Below are 17,592 nucleotides of genomic sequence, written 5' to 3'. Positions count from 1 at the left end.
GGCTATCCTCGTTACACCACACATCCATCAATGGATTTATATTATTTTGTTTAATTCCGCTACAATTAACATGTGTGAGACTACGAATATTCGGTGTGGAAATCTGACCAGCGCTACGACCTTCTCCAGTGGCGATCAAATTCCGACCGTTATTGAGTCTACACCCATATCGCGACACGTGTTTCGCCTCTGAACGAGGCATCATCAGGCGTTAAATAGAGTTCGGGTACAGCTCGGAAGCCTAGTGTTGACTCATCGGCGACCAAACCGCGACTATAAATATATAATACTAAATTGAAAGATCATCATCGCAACCCGAAAGACGTCCACTGCAGGACATAGGCCTCCCAAAGATCTCCACGACGAACGGTTCTGCGCTACTCGCATCCAATGCCTTCCAGCGATCTTGACCAGATCGTCGGTCCACCTTGCTGGAGGCCTTCCCACGTTGCGTCTTCTGGTCGTGGTCGCCACTCGAGGACTTTATTGCCCCAATGGCCATATATTCCACGAGCTATGTGCCCTGCTCGTTGCCACTTCAGTGTCGCAATTCTTCGGCTATGTCGGTCACTCTGGTTCTTCTTCTTCTACTCATTTCTGATTCGATCACGCCGAGAAACTCCAAGCATAGCCCTCTCCATTGCCCTCTGAGTGACTCTGAGCTTGTTCATGAGGCCCATAGTTAGCAACCAAACTGAAAGTTATGGTGAAAATAATATCTCAGGTCAATTCACACAGCGCCATCTAGTCCCAAACTAAGCAGAGCCTGTATACTAGACAACTGAAACTATAAATACATAGATTTTTTAGTAGGTGTCGTATATTGCGAGGTAATAACGTATTATTACAACGTCGTAACGTTGTCGGTTGAGACTATGTATATTACAGACTAGTTGTTCCCGCGACTTCGTTCGCGTGGAATTTAACTTTATTTTTCTAAAATAAAAATAGCCTAAGTTACTCCTTATTACATCAGCTACCTGCCAGAAAGAGACCAGCCATTTCAGAGACTAGCCGGAACAAACAGACCGACAGACAGACAGACTGACAAAAATTATAAAAAATGTTATTTTGGTATATGTACCGTATATATATTCATATGCATGTAGTAAAAAACGGGTATTTCAATATTACACAGACACTCCAACTTTATTTACATGTATAGATGTAATGTCACACACTTAAACTTAAATGGTCTGCTCTAATCACTATGACTAAGTTTAACCATTGTTGTGTAAAATATTTTTCTATTTGATTATTTAATTGAATTAGTGCTAATCACACACACTTAAACTTTCTTGCTCGTTTTTCTTGTGATGAGACAGCTTTCCGAAAAAGCGGTAGATTAAAAAAAATGTGATAACTATTCAAAAGTGCTTCAATATAAGTTTATTTGAATAAATGATTTTCTATTCTATTCTATTCCGAACTGACGGTAGATTTGACATATCATAAGAGTCTGCAATAGAACATGAATTTTGATTGATTTGTTTTGACTAGCAAACTTTATTTTGCCATATAAATTAATATCAATATCGAAACATTCACCTTTCTTTGTAGCTGTGACGTGGTCGAGTGGAATGAGTAGTCATGCTCACTAAAATGTCCAGACATGTGGCGGCGTGGTGGGCCGGGTCATTGGGCTCCCTAAACTATGGTCGAGCGCAGTGATGGCTGGCTCATCCGTCATACTCGTGAACGAGTGCTGCATGTAGGGACTGGTCTGCTCTTATCAGTACGACTGATTTAATCTTATAGTGTTTTTATATTTGAGCCTAAATAGATTAGTGCTGGTTGGTAGTTTGTATTCACACGTTACGACTTGTAAAATGTGAACTTACAAGGATTGTTTAAAAGAGCAACACACAAGTTTCTTGCTTATTCTTCTTTTGATGAGACAGCTTTTCGAATAAGCGGTAGATTTAAAAAAATGTTGACTATTCAAAAGTGCTTAAATTAAGTTTATTTGAATAAATGATTTTCTATTCTGTTCTATTCTATTCTTAGTTCACAAATTCGTGAGAGCAGCACAAGCGGCCCACGTGCTACCATCGCGTATGCATGCGGCAATCAATACAAAAGCGGCTACGCTATCATATATCAAGGCGTTGTCCGCAAATAAACTTATTCTTGCTATATATTGCTATCATCTATAAATTCATCTATCTTATAATAGTTTTTTACATAACATTTGTTTAATATAAGATTTGAATTGCTTCTTTGCAAGATTTAGCGTAGACTCTGGCAGTTTATTATAGAATCTTACGCAATTACCATAAAATGAATTACTAACTTTGTGTAGACGACATCTATTCTATTCTATTCTTAGTTCACAAATTCGTGAGAGCGCGGCCCACGTGCTACCTTCGCGTGGCGTCAAACTCAATAACGACAGCTATCAGTTCCCGCCGGTAACGAAGGTAAGCCGATAGCGCGGGACACTTTTTCAATTCTCATACCGATAAGATCCACATCTGAGGGCCTCGTGGGCCGGGGAAGATAGGGGGCACCTAAATCATAGTCCCACTGCGCGACCCTTTCCCTCTAATTTATATTCCGGGGTCCCCACTTGCCAGCTGCCGCGTAGGTACCTACGTGCGTCTTTTAACATTCATAATCCACTTTGACCTGTTACGTTTAATCAAACCTATATCCTATAGTATATATCGTAACGACCTCGGTGGTCTAGTGGTCTAGCACACCGCTTTACGATGGTCGCGGGTTCGATTCCTCGCACGGCACAAACATTTGTATTCATTAGTATGATTGTTTGTATCGGTCTGCATATATAATGTGTAGGTATGTATTTACAAAAAAAAATGTCTATGTATATGTATCAGTTGTCTAGTACGCATAACACAAGCTTTAGCTAGCTTAACTTGGGTCTAGATGGCGCTGTGTGAAGTTGTCCTGAGATTATTTATTATTATCATTAATATAATTTCATTTCTTAATTTCATTTATATTTAGTGCACCGCAAACAATCATTCTCTGCACCACTCATGGTTGCCTGGTAGATAACGTCGCAAGGTATTAAGTCCGCTATATGTACACATTGTTTTTATGTACATTAAAGTTAAATAAATAAATATATTGTTACATAGTATAAAACAAAGTCGCTGTCGCTGGACACCGACTTTGTTTTAAAGATTTAAGCATACATAGGGACAGATAGCTCTGTCCCTATGCTTAAATCTTTAAAACTACGCAACGGATTTTGAAGCGTTTTTTTTAATAGAAAGAGTGATTCTAAAGGAAAGTTTATATATATAATACATGTACACCCTTGCGAATAGAATAGAACAGAATAGAATATATCTTTATTGCTAACTGTGTGGGTACATTTTTTTGTGGGTGGTATAACACTATATATAGTTATGTATCAACAGTTTCACCCTATCGGGCATGCAACAATTTACAACGAAAAGCTAGTAGGCATATAAAGTTTCATCAAAATCGTCAAACCATTTCTGAGAAGCATGGTAACTAACATTGTGACACAATTTTATATATAACATAGATGTGTAGATAAACAGGGTGTTTCACTTTATATATAAGATAGATGCTATACATCTATAAACAGGGTGTTTCACTAAGCACCCTGCAAGAGCCCGGGGCGCCGGGGGTACTGGGTGGCTCCTCTGTAAAGGGTTTCCTCCGTGCGGATATCCCTTCATTTGTCCTCGTTTCCAATGTAATTATAAAGATCCAACCAAATGATTGCGTATTTTAGTACATTATTGTCACGTACTGCAATTTATATTTCTGACAAATAAATCGCTTGATTGATTATAATTAGGATTACAGAATTAATATTTGTACGCTGGAAACAGCAGAATATGATGAAACATGTATAATATATAATTATCACCATTGTACATACCGTATTCTGACAAATAAATATATTATTATTATTATATGAAACTAACTGTACCCGCGACGTCGTCCGCGTGGAATTTAACTTTAGTTTTCTAAAATAAAAGTAGCCTAAGTTACTCCTTATTACATCAGCTACCTGCCAAAAAAGGTCGCGTCAAAATTGGCCCAGCCATTTCAGAGATTAGCCGGAACAAACAGACCGACAGACAAATAAAAATTGAAAAAAATGTTATTTTGGTGTATGTACCGTATTTATATTCATTTGCATGTAACAGAAAACGGTTATATCAATATTACAAAAAGACACTCCAAATTTATTTATATGTATCGATGAAATGAAATGAAATGATATTTATTCGGTAGATGTTAAAAAAATTAAAACACACATTAAAGAAACAAAACAAAAACTCAAAACTTTGCAACAATTACAAAAATAAAACAGTGCTCAGCATAATGCTGCAGCGGCGGAGCGCTGCAACGCTGTTTTTCAGCACAAAACCTGGGGTAGTGTATTACTATATAATACTATTGTATAACTATACTTTGTTTTCTCTATACTTACCAATCTATACATGTAAATAAAATTGGAGCGTCTGTTTGTAATATTGAAATAACCGTCTTTCACTATATGCATATGAATATAAATACAGTACATACACCAAATTAACATTTTTTACAAATTCGTTAACTTTATTTTTCTAAAATAAAACTAGCCTAAGTTACACCTTATTACATCAGCTACCTGCCAATAAAAGTCCCGTCAAAATCGATCCACCCATTTCAGAGATTATCTGGAACAAACAGACCAAATTAACATTTTTTACAAATTCGTTAATTTTATTTTTCTAAAATAAAAATAGCCTGTTAAAAGAGACTAGCCGTTTATAAAAAATGTTATTTTGGTATATGTACCGTATATATATTCATATGCATGTAGTAAAAAACGGTTATTTCAATATTACAAACTGTTTGTAATCTCCAATTTTATTTATATGTATATATTTAGGTTTCCTAACTATATAATATAATTATATCTCGCCTCTACTCTAGTTCAATGACATGAAAATTATTCAACCAAACCGACTTAATAGGCAGGTAGTGGAAAGTTGGTTCATTACTAGTGACATTAGGTTTATGGTTACGCGCTCAAACTTTGTAATGAGCAGCCCTCCGTCCTCCAGCAGCCGAGAATGTTGGATCCAATCTCTTTATCTATTTGCCAAACATGATAAAATACAGGCCCTTCCCCTCTGGGCACACTGGGCACGTGCCCAGGGCCCGGCGATGGATTGGGGCCCCAAACCGTATTACCATCTTGTCACAGATCTGTGCCCGCAAAACCGTGACTTCTTTTTAACCAATTTAGTCATTATTTAAACGAAATAAGATCGAAACGCATTTGAAAAAATACTGTTGGCACGCGCATACCGCCTCTTCACTTTCGGTCGCTGCGACAGACGACAGACATTCGAAAGGCTAGTCTAGTCTAGTCCCTACTCCATTAAATAAAAGAGAATAGAATAGGATAGGACAGGACAGAACAGAATAGAACAGAATGGAACAGAATAGAACAGAATAGAATAGAATAGAATTTGTTAACTCGTTTTATACAGTAATGACATAAGAAGTACAAGAATAATTTACACATTAAAAAAACAGAGTCAATGTGGACCACAACTCAGCTTAATGCTGGAAACATAAGTTTCCACAGCTGTTTTCAGTTGTGCCCACAGTACGGACTACTACGGACGCACATACATATGTATATTACAATAAAAAAATACGTATACGTAAACTTTATAAAACAGATATTATACAATAAAAAAAATAATAATATCTAAGAGAAAAAGTATATAAATAATAAAAAGGAAAATTATAATAATCGTAAAACATTATATACGTAACTAGCTTTTGCCCGCGGCTTCGCTCGCATTAAATTAGCCCCTTAGGGGTGGAATTTATCAAAATCCTTTCTTAGGGGATGCCTACATCATAGTAGCTTTATGCATGCAAAGTCTCAGCCCGATCGGTTTAATATTGACATCCCCTATTTTATCCCCATGTGGGTAGAATTAATCGAAATCCTATCTTAGCGGATGCCTACGTCACAACATCTACCTGCATGCCAAATCTCAGTCCGATCCGTCCAGTGGTTTGGGCTGTGCGTTGATAGATCACTATGTCAGCCACCTTTGAGTTATATATATTTAGATAGCCCTCAAATAAAAAAAAATAAAACTGTAAATGGAGAAAAAAAATAAACAATAATAAAAAAAATACCCACAGTGATGCGTACGGTGCATTTTACGTATTCTAATAACGGTATCGTAATATTAAAATAAAAATATTCATAACACTTGCTCTCTGGTACCAGCACATAGTTTGAGTCAAGGAAAATGTGTGTTATTACCAAACGAACAGTCCACAAACTTAATCCACAGTTCATCCACAGTCCACAGTCTTAACAAATGCTTACCGATGTCTAACAACATCTTGGACACCGCAACACATAACAACTTTTTAAAAATATTTTTGACTAGTGTTTAAAATCTACCCTATACCATCGTAAGCACAGATTATTATATTAGAGTCCGTTAGTTTTCTGTTCCCGCGTCTTTCATTCCCCTCCATTAACTAGTAACAAACTGACTGTACGGCGGCCATGACGCGCGCGCGCATTGTGTTGTGAATTAAAATAAATTAGAACTGTAAAACCTACTGTGAAAGTGTGTGAAAGCTAGCGAAGATATCTTCGAGACCCTGAAGCCCAAGAAATCCGCAGAACCATACAGGTACCTGACCTGCCGTTTTCCCTAACATTTTGGTAGCAGAGAGTAGTTTCCCAAACAACTAGTTCGTTTTGAAGGTATACGTGTTAAAAAAACTAATTTGTTTAATTTAACAAAATAGTGCTTTATTACAATGGTCATAGGGGCCCCATTACCCTAATGTGACCAGGGCCTCTAATAGGTGAAAGACGGGCCTGATCAAATCAACTGAGAACCATAATTGAAAGAGGGAACTACAGGGCGCTGCCGGCGAATACAAACAGCTTCATTATGGGGATCATATTGTTGAAAGGCAGCGGATAGCGGGCGAGCTGATGTTTATGCGAGTCAACTGGGACGTGAGCGACGGTAACCCGATCTATTGATACTGTATTGGTTATGAATGAATGAACGAAACTGTATGATATGAATGTATGGGACACAGCTACATACATCAAAATAATAATTGCATTTAATGATGTCTAGTAAGACAAATCCAATATTGTGTACTAAGCACTGCTGTGTCTAAACTGTGTCACCCCACCTTACATTTTCCTATTGTCATTTAGTATATAAGATCATTATTTCTATGAACATATTGTCAGTTTATTACCATCTGTAATATACATCGTCTCGACCAACAACATCGTAATGAATTACGTATACAAGGAAACACTTAGATAATTTCAACAAACTTAAAGACTGTACAAGTACAAACTTACGCGTACGTATAAAAATAAGCTAATTTTACCTAAATGCCGTCTACACAAAGTAATTCATTCTATGGTAATTGAGTAAGATTTTATAATAAACTGCCAGAATCTACTCTAGATCTTACAGAGAGGCATTAAAATTTTCTATTAAACAAATGTTATGTAAAAAAAAGCCTATTATAGGATAGATGAATTTATAGATAACAGCAATATCTAGCAAGAATAAGTTTGTTTGCGGAAAACGTTATAATTTATTAAGAAAAGATTTTGATTAATTCTACCCCTAAGGGGATAAATTAACGCGAGCGAAACCGCGGGCAAAAGCTAGTACTATATAATTCTCTTATAATAATGACCCACTGCGCCATCTAGTCCCGCGGTAAGCAAACCTTATGTTATAGTTACTAGACAACTGGTATAAATACTCAATTTTATAATATACAAACACCCAGACCGATATAAATGCACACAGCTTTACCTCCGACGGTCGCTGGTTCGAGTCCTCGCGCGGTACAAACATTTGTATTCATGAGTATGATTGTTTGTATCGGTCTGAGTGTTTTTTATGTATAACATGTATGTATAATTACAAAAAAATATCTAAGTATTTATATCAGTTGTCTAGTATCCCTAATGCAACGCATTATTATATAGTGGGATATATGTATATATGTATATTATTATTTGTTTTTATTTTTTGCCTTTTGAACTCACTGGGATAGGGGGCAAGGGGTTATCAATCCACATTGGATTGATAACTCCATTGCTAGCAATGTACCATGTCAGGTCGACCTCCACGCGGTTCCCCCTGGAAACCATCGTGTTAAATTCCTGGTGAATTTGTCACGATGGGCTAACTGACCTGACCTCATGCTCATCTTATCATCCTCCACTGGTGCCCCGCCAGCGTACACCGTTAGGGCAGGCGGGTGCACCATTCCATTATCATCAAAAAAAACACTGGGATATAATATTCGTCTTCATGGGCTTGTCTTTATCCCATTATTTGGGGCTCTCTATAGGTCGTCATATCTGAGCATACTCTCCTTTTATTCATATCATCTTTCACACAATCCATCTTTTCTTAGGGCGTCCTCTTCTTCTCCATCCATCCACGCTCATATTATACACTTTCCTTACGACATAATCCTCGATCACTGGGATATAATATTAAAGACACTAAAAACAATGCTATATAAGTATATTGAACAATCAAACACGAATCAGAAATATTAATTATAATACAGCTAGTCACAGCGCTGGCTGCTCGACCGTAGGGCTCCTTAAAAAAAGGTCATCCTCGAACTCCTTATCGAAGAAGCAGTTGGAGGGGGGACCTGTGTGCGCGGCCAAGCAGCGGTGCTTCCGCAGCAGTAAGTACAGGAGCAGGTTGTACTCCGCGGTGGCGTTCTGGACCATCTTCAGAGTCGCTTCCAGCTGTTCGTGGCGGGCGTCCCACTCGCGGAGACGGTCCACGCTCGCAAACAAGTACTGGTTCAACTGTTTGATAGACAGATACATCTTTTATTTGCATTTAAGAGCACACACAGAAGGCACAGTAATATAAAGAACAAAAATCTGCAGATTTTGCTAAACTGATGAGGAAACGCCACTACACAACCTATATGGTTGTAGCCCACTCATGTATAAACGATATATCTCCTTTGGAAAGTTTACACTCTTTCATGAGGAGATAAAAACCATCGCTCCTAAGAATATCCTTGAATTCTTGTCCCTGACGGGTCTAGGTAGCGAACTCTAAAAAAGGGTGAGCACAGTAGATTCGTAGGTCACAGTGCTACAGGTCCAAGCAACTGCACCACCAGCACCTAACAATGGCTTAAACAACCCAATAAAAATATATATACTTATAAAGAAACTGTAACAAGTATTTATTTTTACTCGTGACCGAGTGCTGCTTGTAGGACTGGTCTGCTCTGATAACATGGAATTATGTAACTAAACTGACTATTAATTTATTTATATCAACTTTGCTATTCGGCTTTTACACAATTCTAAAAAAAATAATTCCGAACAACACTAAAGAACACGCAAGTTTCTTGCTGGTTCTACTTGTGACTCTGCATTCCGGTATGAGCGGTAGAATAGTAAAAATATGACCATTCAAAAGTACTTAAATTAAGTTTATTTGAATAAATATTATTTATATTTCCAATTAGAAATTATATTATATTAATATTATATTATATCAGTATATTACTCTAGCAAAAGTTTTGAGGTTCATAATATCTTTTATGTTAAAAAACAGTTACTATGTAAACATAAAAAGGTTTTTACAGTACCCTCATCATATAATATAATTTTAATGTAGGTACTCATAATTCACTAGATTCATATACGTTAATAAATAAGTTACAATGACGGAAATTATAAATCACCTTGACTATTCTTCTTTCCATTATTTTCCTTTGAATCCATTCGCATATATACGTAAGGAAGGCTGACATCAATAGTACGAGTGTAAAAAATATGTCTAGAGGGGGAAAATGAGTGAATGCAAGGTAGAACCAAGCGTTTGTTGGCGGGGAAACAGTGGGAGTCTGTGGTGTTTCGAATTCCTCCTCCGACTTGGAGTACAAGTCTGGTACGTAATACTGCGCTGGTAGAAAAAGCAGTGCCACCAGCGCTGTCACGATAAGCCCGCTTGAACATGTGCTCAACGGCATCGGGAGCCACAAACATCGACTCCCGGTTCACATCGCCAGTAAATTATGTCAAGTAAGTTAGTTATCGAACATAAACTGCTTAGTTTTCTTTTGGAATCTTATCGAAATATGTAAATGTGAACTTTATCAAAATAAATTTATTTAATAAATACTTGACAGAGTAAACGTCGGATTTTTTTCTTCTAGATTTAAAAGCTATTGTCACAACCAAAACTTGCATTTTACTCTGTTTTTATACGTTGCATCCAGCGCCTTAAATTCTTATAAAGAAGCTAGGACTGACATTTGCACCACATATTGTCATTCAGTTTGCGTCTCATCGTAAGTCAGTCCTTTGAAACTGACAAGATAATAAAATACAGAAATGATACCAAAGACAACGGCTGTATGGGCTTAGACTGATTGCCTTTCCATTAAGGATAAATAAAACAAAAAAAAAACTGACAAGATAAGTCAGATAAAACTGTCAACTTCAACAAGTTGTCATTGGAAAAAAACTTTGTTTATTCTAATTTCTAATAAACTTTCAATTCTTCATAATTTCTTTTCCTTAACATTATTTAAATATTTTTATATATTAAATACTTAGCTTTCTTAGTTTTTGTTACATTATTAATTTCATTTAATACTAACTTCAGTTGTTTTACTTTTAATTGTGTCAATTGTCTATTCTGTAAACATCATGTAAGTGCTAAAGTGTTATGCATGGAAATTACCTGTTTAATCGAATGTGTTGACTCGTGAACGTCCAGCGTTTTACAATAATAACATCCTCCTTCCTCAGGGTCAACTAGCTCGCCTTTGAAATAAAGAATAAGGATTTGTTGAGTAGCTATCAGTAGGCCTACGGTTACGCATCGACATTAACATGAAGAAAGTTGTTTTATTCAAAAGTGCATCAGAAGATTACAAAAGAGCTTTCACTGAGAACAATTATCAAGTGGTGTTTGTGGAACCCTTACGATTCTCGTTCATAAACCTTGACGCTCTCAAAGATAAACTTGCACTTAACGAGTACGAGGGCCTAATACTGACCAGCCCTCGCGCCATAGACGCCGTGTCCAAATGTTGGGATCCCTCCAAGTTTGTAACATGGAATATGAAAAAAGTCTACACAGTAGGCCCTGTGAGCAGTCAAAAAATAACTCTTTCACTAGGCCTGGAACCGCTGGGAAGCACTGCAGGTAATGCCGAAAACCTAGCCAAATTAATCAGTACCGAGAATACAAAGACTTCAAAATTTTTATTTCCATGTGGCAACCTGAGATCGGAGACCCTTCCCAACATGTTGCAGATGCAGGAGATTACAATAGATTCCGTCACGGTGTATGAAACCAAGGAGAACGAGAGTCTTAAAGAAGATTTGATAGCACTGAACGAGGGGGACCAGGACCCGTGCTGCATGGTGTTCTTCAGCCCGTCGGGGTGCGAGTACATTCATCGTCAGCTGCAGACCTTCAACAACAAGCTCTCTACATTGCCACACTTTGCTATCGGCAACACAACAGCACACAAAATTGAAAATCTGGGCTTAGAAATAGCCGGTGTCGCAGCCAAACCTGTCCCAGAGAGTGTTGTGCAATCTGTTAACTCTTATTTCACACCCCACCAATAAATTTAATTAGAATTGAGTCTTGGTTTAGTTAATTGCAATATGTACAAAAAAAGTGAAAATATAAATGTTAAATGTGATATCAACAAAATATACTGGTGTTGGTATTTGTCTCTAGCTAAACATAGGTATAACATTAGGCAAAATAATATGTAATATACCAAAATTTATAAGAATTTTGATAGGCAATATTACTGTGATAAATTTCTGTTGCATTTGAAGCACATTATTGTGATAAATTGTAGTAAAATTTAAAAATCTGTAACCAATGTATAATATATATTGTTATAGAGGTGATGAGTGTAATTTTATACATGAAAGTTAAAAAATTAGTGTATGTGTACCAATGATGTTATGGATATGGATAGGTTTCGGATATAATAATGATTATTATACGGGATATGGATATGAAATTATTTCAGATTATCCATTAGCTCCGGATAATGAATATTAATTTTTTAAGAAATTTCAAAAGTAAAATACAAATAGTTAATAAAATTACTTACTATTACATAACGTGTCTCAATTAGGCTCCGCCCCTATCCGGTATTATCCAAAACTTTTATTTCGGATTCGGTTACGGTTACTGATATTTTTTTATATCGGATATCCTATAGTTTCGGTTACGGTTACGGAGCTTCTTAACATCCCTATGTACCTATAAGTTCATAGGTACATAGGGATGTTAAGGAGCTCATAACATAGGGATGTTAATGTGTTTAATAAATGTTTCGAATTATGTGTATAAGAATATTAAAAATTTAAAACAGGCATACTGCTTGTACACAGGGAGTAATAGTTAAATTACAATAAAATATAGTTAACACATATTACTAATCATAGTATATATATATATACTTCAATCCTTGTCCCTGCGACTGTAGCGAACTTTAAAAAAGGGCGAGCACAATAGATCTTTGTAGGTCGCAGTGCTACAGGTGCTACAAACATCTGAAAATGGCCCAAGCAACCCAATAAAAAATCATCATAGTGAAGAAATTGTCACTGTTTTTATTAACTTTTCTGTAATTTTTCATTGTCATTGATCAAACTTAAGTACAATTAGAATTTTATAAATACAAATATTGTTCAACATTGTGACTGAGGATGATGTGGCAGCCAATATTATTTAAATAGTGTTAGTCAACTAACCTTGTCATTACAAATGTTTAATTAGTTCTAGATATAGATGTTTGGTGCTGGGTATAGATAACTTTTGATTATATACAACTCTGAATATAGGCATTGTACATTGTTAAATCTGAAATCACAATTATATATTTTGTTATCTAGATAAATAAAATGGCATAATTTATGGTCATAAAAATAGATATAGTAACACTTAAAAAATTACTATTTTAAAATTAGTGTATTACCCACTATTTCGTTTTCATGTCTTCAATTTTTTTATTATCCAGAATATATTGTTGATTAAATAGATAAATTTAAATTTTCAAAATTAAAGCTAACATTGCCTCCTTTTATATAAGTCAATTAAATTAACCAGGCCGTCTTAATCATTATCTAAATACTTTTATAATGACATATAATACTTGTGTATATTTTTGTTAAAACTTTAAAGGAAAAAAAAAATAATTAAATTTAAAACTTTCAATGCTTTACAAGACAAGCATATGTACATTTTGCATAGTGCCATGATTCTATACTCTCCCTCGCCTCAATCTGAGTGGTAACGGAAATCAACCTGTGTAGTGTCATATAAGTACAGCTATTTCTGTATACCTCAGCTCCATAAACCAAGTCCAGTGATTTTCGTTTATTTTTAACAATTCACTTAAAAGAGAAATAAATTACCCAAGCCATTGTTTAAAAAAAATACTGTATACCCATGACCTGTATTGTTTTATTGTATGTAAATAAAAGGTAAATATATGTACATAGTATATAAAGATATAATTATTTTTATACTTTGATTTCGCAATAAACTATATTTTGTTTTGGCATTTTGTTTCATTCATTTTCAAATCCAGGAGCATATTTTAGCAATGGATGATTTGATTGATGTCAGTAAATACAATGCTGACCGTTTTGAGTCATTAACTAAACATTGTACATGTGATCATTCAACTTTGCCAAATAATAATTCAGTTTCAACTGTGCAGATAAATGAAGTTCAGGGGATTTGTGTCAGTGACTATACTCCTAAAAGTAGCACAATGGTGTTTTCTGACAGAATAGGCTGTAATTTTGGGTCTATATTGAAGTATCATCTTAAGGGTGATGTATTAAATTACTGTATGCCAGGGGCATCATTTGCACAAATTATTAACAAAATTAAATCTACTAAAATGAATAAAATGACCACAGTTGTGTTATTTTTAGGTAATAGTATTAAATTAAATAGACAGGATATAATTAAAGGTATTCAATATTTGTTACAATTGAATGTATATAAGATTGTATTGTGCGCTCTTCCTTATACAAGTAGCCATTATCATAAAAAAATTAACAATAAGGTACATTACCTTAATAATTTATTACATACATTGACATGTCGTCATAGTGACGTTTTTACATTTTTTGACACTAATAGTTTTATTAGTGATTTTTATTTGACAAAAGATACAATGTATCTTTCTAAATCTTCTAAGAATAAAATAGCCACTTTAGTGGCTTATAATATTGACTTCATGAACAGTTTACATGGTAAACTTCAATATAAAAATTGTGACATAACAAATGATTCTATTAATTTTTGTTTAAATAGTGATTTAAGTAATTTGACTGCAGATTTAAACTGCTAACAAAGACAAAGGGAAAGCAATTAGAATTGGTAATTGTTCATCAGAACATACAAAGTTTTCCCGGCAGTGAATTAATTATACAATTATTTTTGGAAAAATACAATATTGACATTATCTGTTTCACTGAACATTGGCTTAAAGAAAGCAATATGATGTTCAGTTTAAATAATTATAATGTTGTCAGCTGCTTCAATAGAAAGTCAGTTAACAGAGGTGGGTCTATGATAATTGCAAGAAATAATATTAAAGTAAAGGAACGTGCTGACATTGTTAGACTTTCTATTGAGTGTTGTACAGAAATCTCATGTATAGAACTAGATAATTATATACTTATATGTGTTTATAGGCCTCCTAATAGTGATTATAATGTATTTGAAGAGGTGATGGAGGATATATTAAAAAAAGTATTTAATAGCAGTAAAAAAATCATTGTGTGTGGTGATTTTAACGTTGATATTCTTTGTGATACACCCACATGTACAAAAATTATTAGTTTATTTCAGTCTTTTAATTTGAGTAATGTCTTTCAGGAACCCACTCGTGTAACCGCTACGACTGCTACTTGTCTTGACAATGTTTTTTGTAACTGTGAGTATATTGAAAAATTAATAATAAATAAACTTCCTTCGGATCACTGTGGTCAAGTTGTTAAGTTTAGTAATCAGACTAAAAAAAATACCAATAATAAAAGATCAAAAAGACAAATAAATGCTTACAATATTAATAAATACAAAAGCACGGTTAAATATAAGTTAGACTTAGAGTTACAATCTGTCAGTCTTAATAATCCTGATATTCTTTACACCAAGTTAATTAGTCTTTTGTCAAAAGAATACCAGAATATTTTCAAGAAAAGAGAATATTGTGTTAAATCTAAATTTACAGAATGGGCAACAGTAGGAATACTTAAAAGTAGAAACATTTTATTTGATTTATATGATCAAAAAAAATATAGATTTGATGACAAATTTACAACTTATGTGAGAAATTACTCTAAAATTTTCAAACAAGTTTGTATTGCAGCTAAATCTAATTTTATAAATAAACAAATTAATCAGTCCTCTGACAAAATTAAGACCATCTGGGGAATTATAAACAAAGAAACTGGACGGTCTGAAAAAGCCTGCAATCAATTCTCATTAAATTATGACAATAAGTTAATAACAGCAACAAAAGATATAGTTCATATTTTTCAAGATTTTTTTGCTAATATTCCGATTGATATTACATCTTCTCTAGACTCATCTCCAATTCGAGCAAAAACATTACTGGAGGCTAATGTCAGCCCTTGCTCTTTAACATTTAAATTTTCACATGTCAGCCCTTTTCATGTCATAAAAATATTCAAACAGTTAAATTTAAAAAATACGGAAGATCTCTGGGACATGTCAGTTAAAGTAGTTAGTACATTCATAGATATTGTTGCTCCTTATCTAGCTACTATTTTCAATAAATGTGTTGATAATGGCGTGTTTCCTCAATTAATGAAATTTAGCAAATTAATTCCACTCTTTAAATCTGGAGATAGATTTGAGCTAGGCAACTATAGACCAATTTCTATTTTGCCAGTTCTAAGTAAAGTATTTGAAAAGATTATGTTTAACCAAATGTTAAAATACTTCAGGGATAACGGACTGCTTCACAGTCAGCAATATGGTTTCACTGCCGGCAAGTCTACTACTGATGCAGGCGTAGCGCTTATTACACATATATTCGAATCATGGGAAAACTCACAGGATGCTCTCGGCGTTTTTTGTGACTTGTCGAAGGCGTTTGATTGCGTAGATCATGAAACACTTTTGTACAAGCTCAAACATTATGGTATTAGAGATAATGACCTAAGTCTAATGAAAACTTATCTAGAGGATAGGGTGCAAACTGTAGATATTGATGGTGTAAAGTCTAAGGGAACTAATATAAAAATGGGCGTTCCTCAAGGTTCAATATTAGGCCCGTTTCTCTTTTTAATTTATATAAATGACCTTCCCTACATGGTAGAGAAAGTTGCAGATATAGTGTTATTTGCGGATGATACTTCGTTAGTGTTTAAAATTGGTCGCCAATGTAATCAATTAGACGATGTAAATTATGCTATCTCTGCTATACTAAATTGGTTCACATGTAATAATCTATTATTGAACTCCAACAAAACTAAGTGCATTAAATTCACGCTGCCTAATGTAAAACAAGTAAATACGCAGCTATTGCTTAATGATGAAATAGTAAATTTTGTTAATGATACAGTTTTTTTAGGAATAACAGTGGACTCGAAGTTACAATGGGGGCCCCATATTTCAAAATTAGCCAGTAGACTTAGTTCTGCTGCTTATGCAATTAGAAGGATAAGGCAATTAACAGACGTGGCGACGGCAAAACTTGTATATTTTAGTTATTTCCATAGCATTATGTCATATGGCATACTGCTATGGGGTAAAGCTGCCGATATAAATACTATATTTATTTTACAAAAGAGAGCCATACGTTCTATTTATGGTATGGGTTCTAGAGAGTCATTACGTCAATGCTTTAAACAATCAAATATCCTCACCGTTGCCTCACAGTACATTTATGAAAATATTATGTATACAAGGAAAAACTTAGATAGTTTCAAGAAACTTAAAGACTGTACAAGTAGAAACTTACGCAATAAAAATAAGCTAATTTTACCTAAATGCCGTCTACACAAAGTTAGTAATTCATTTTATGGTAATTGCGTAAGATTCTATAATAAACTGCCAGAGTCTACGCTAAATCTTACAGAGAGGCAATTCAAATCTTATATTAAACAAATGTTATGTAAAAAAGCCTTATTATAAGATAGATGAATTTATAGATGATAGCAATATATAGCAAGAATAAGTTTATTTGCGGACAACGTTATAATTTTAATTTTCATACTGCTTTCTTGATATATGATAGCGTAGCGGCTTTTGTATTGATTGCCGCATGCATCCTTATGTAAAGTGCGAATACTGTAACTACCATATAGTAATTTTTATAGCTGTGACGTGGTCGTGTGGAATGAGTAGTCATGCTCACTAAAATGTCCAGACATGTGGCGGCGTGGTGGGCCGGGTCAATGGGCTCCCTAAAATATGGTCGAGCGCAGTGATGGCTGGCTCATCCGTCATACTCGTGAACGAGTGCTGCTTGTAGGGACTGGTCTGC

At 34.8% G+C, this 17,592-nt stretch overlaps 2 protein-coding genes across 2 annotated transcripts; one reads left to right on the top strand and one right to left on the bottom strand.

Annotated features, from left to right (window-relative positions):
• Window positions 1-8,611: 8,611 nt before the first annotated feature.
• LOC131840985 (uncharacterized) lies at window positions 8,612-10,047 on the bottom strand. Its single transcript, XM_059189203.1, has 2 exons — window positions 9,760-10,047; window positions 8,612-8,860 (listed from the first exon to the last, which is right to left on the bottom strand). Exons 1-2 carry the CDS (start codon window positions 10,045-10,047, stop codon window positions 8,612-8,614), a joined length of 537 nt encoding a protein of 178 aa, XP_059045186.1.
• A 514-nt stretch (window positions 10,048-10,561) lies between these two features.
• On the top strand, window positions 10,562-12,016 carry LOC131840981 (uroporphyrinogen-III synthase-like). Its single transcript, XM_059189200.1, has 2 exons — window positions 10,562-10,731; window positions 10,832-12,016. The coding sequence occupies exon 2, from the start codon at window positions 10,916-10,918 to the stop codon at window positions 11,660-11,662; it is 747 nt and encodes a 248-aa protein (XP_059045183.1). The 5' UTR covers window positions 10,562-10,731; window positions 10,832-10,915; the 3' UTR covers window positions 11,663-12,016.
• Window positions 12,017-17,592: the final 5,576 nt, after the last annotated feature.

This window comes from Achroia grisella, unplaced genomic scaffold (genome assembly GCF_030625045.1).
Source record: "Achroia grisella isolate CSIRO2021 unplaced genomic scaffold, CSIRO_AGI_Agris_v1 utg15219, whole genome shotgun sequence".
NCBI lineage: Eukaryota > Metazoa > Arthropoda > Insecta > Lepidoptera > Pyralidae > Achroia > Achroia grisella.
This window is presented reverse-complemented; position numbering and strand designations above follow the sequence as displayed.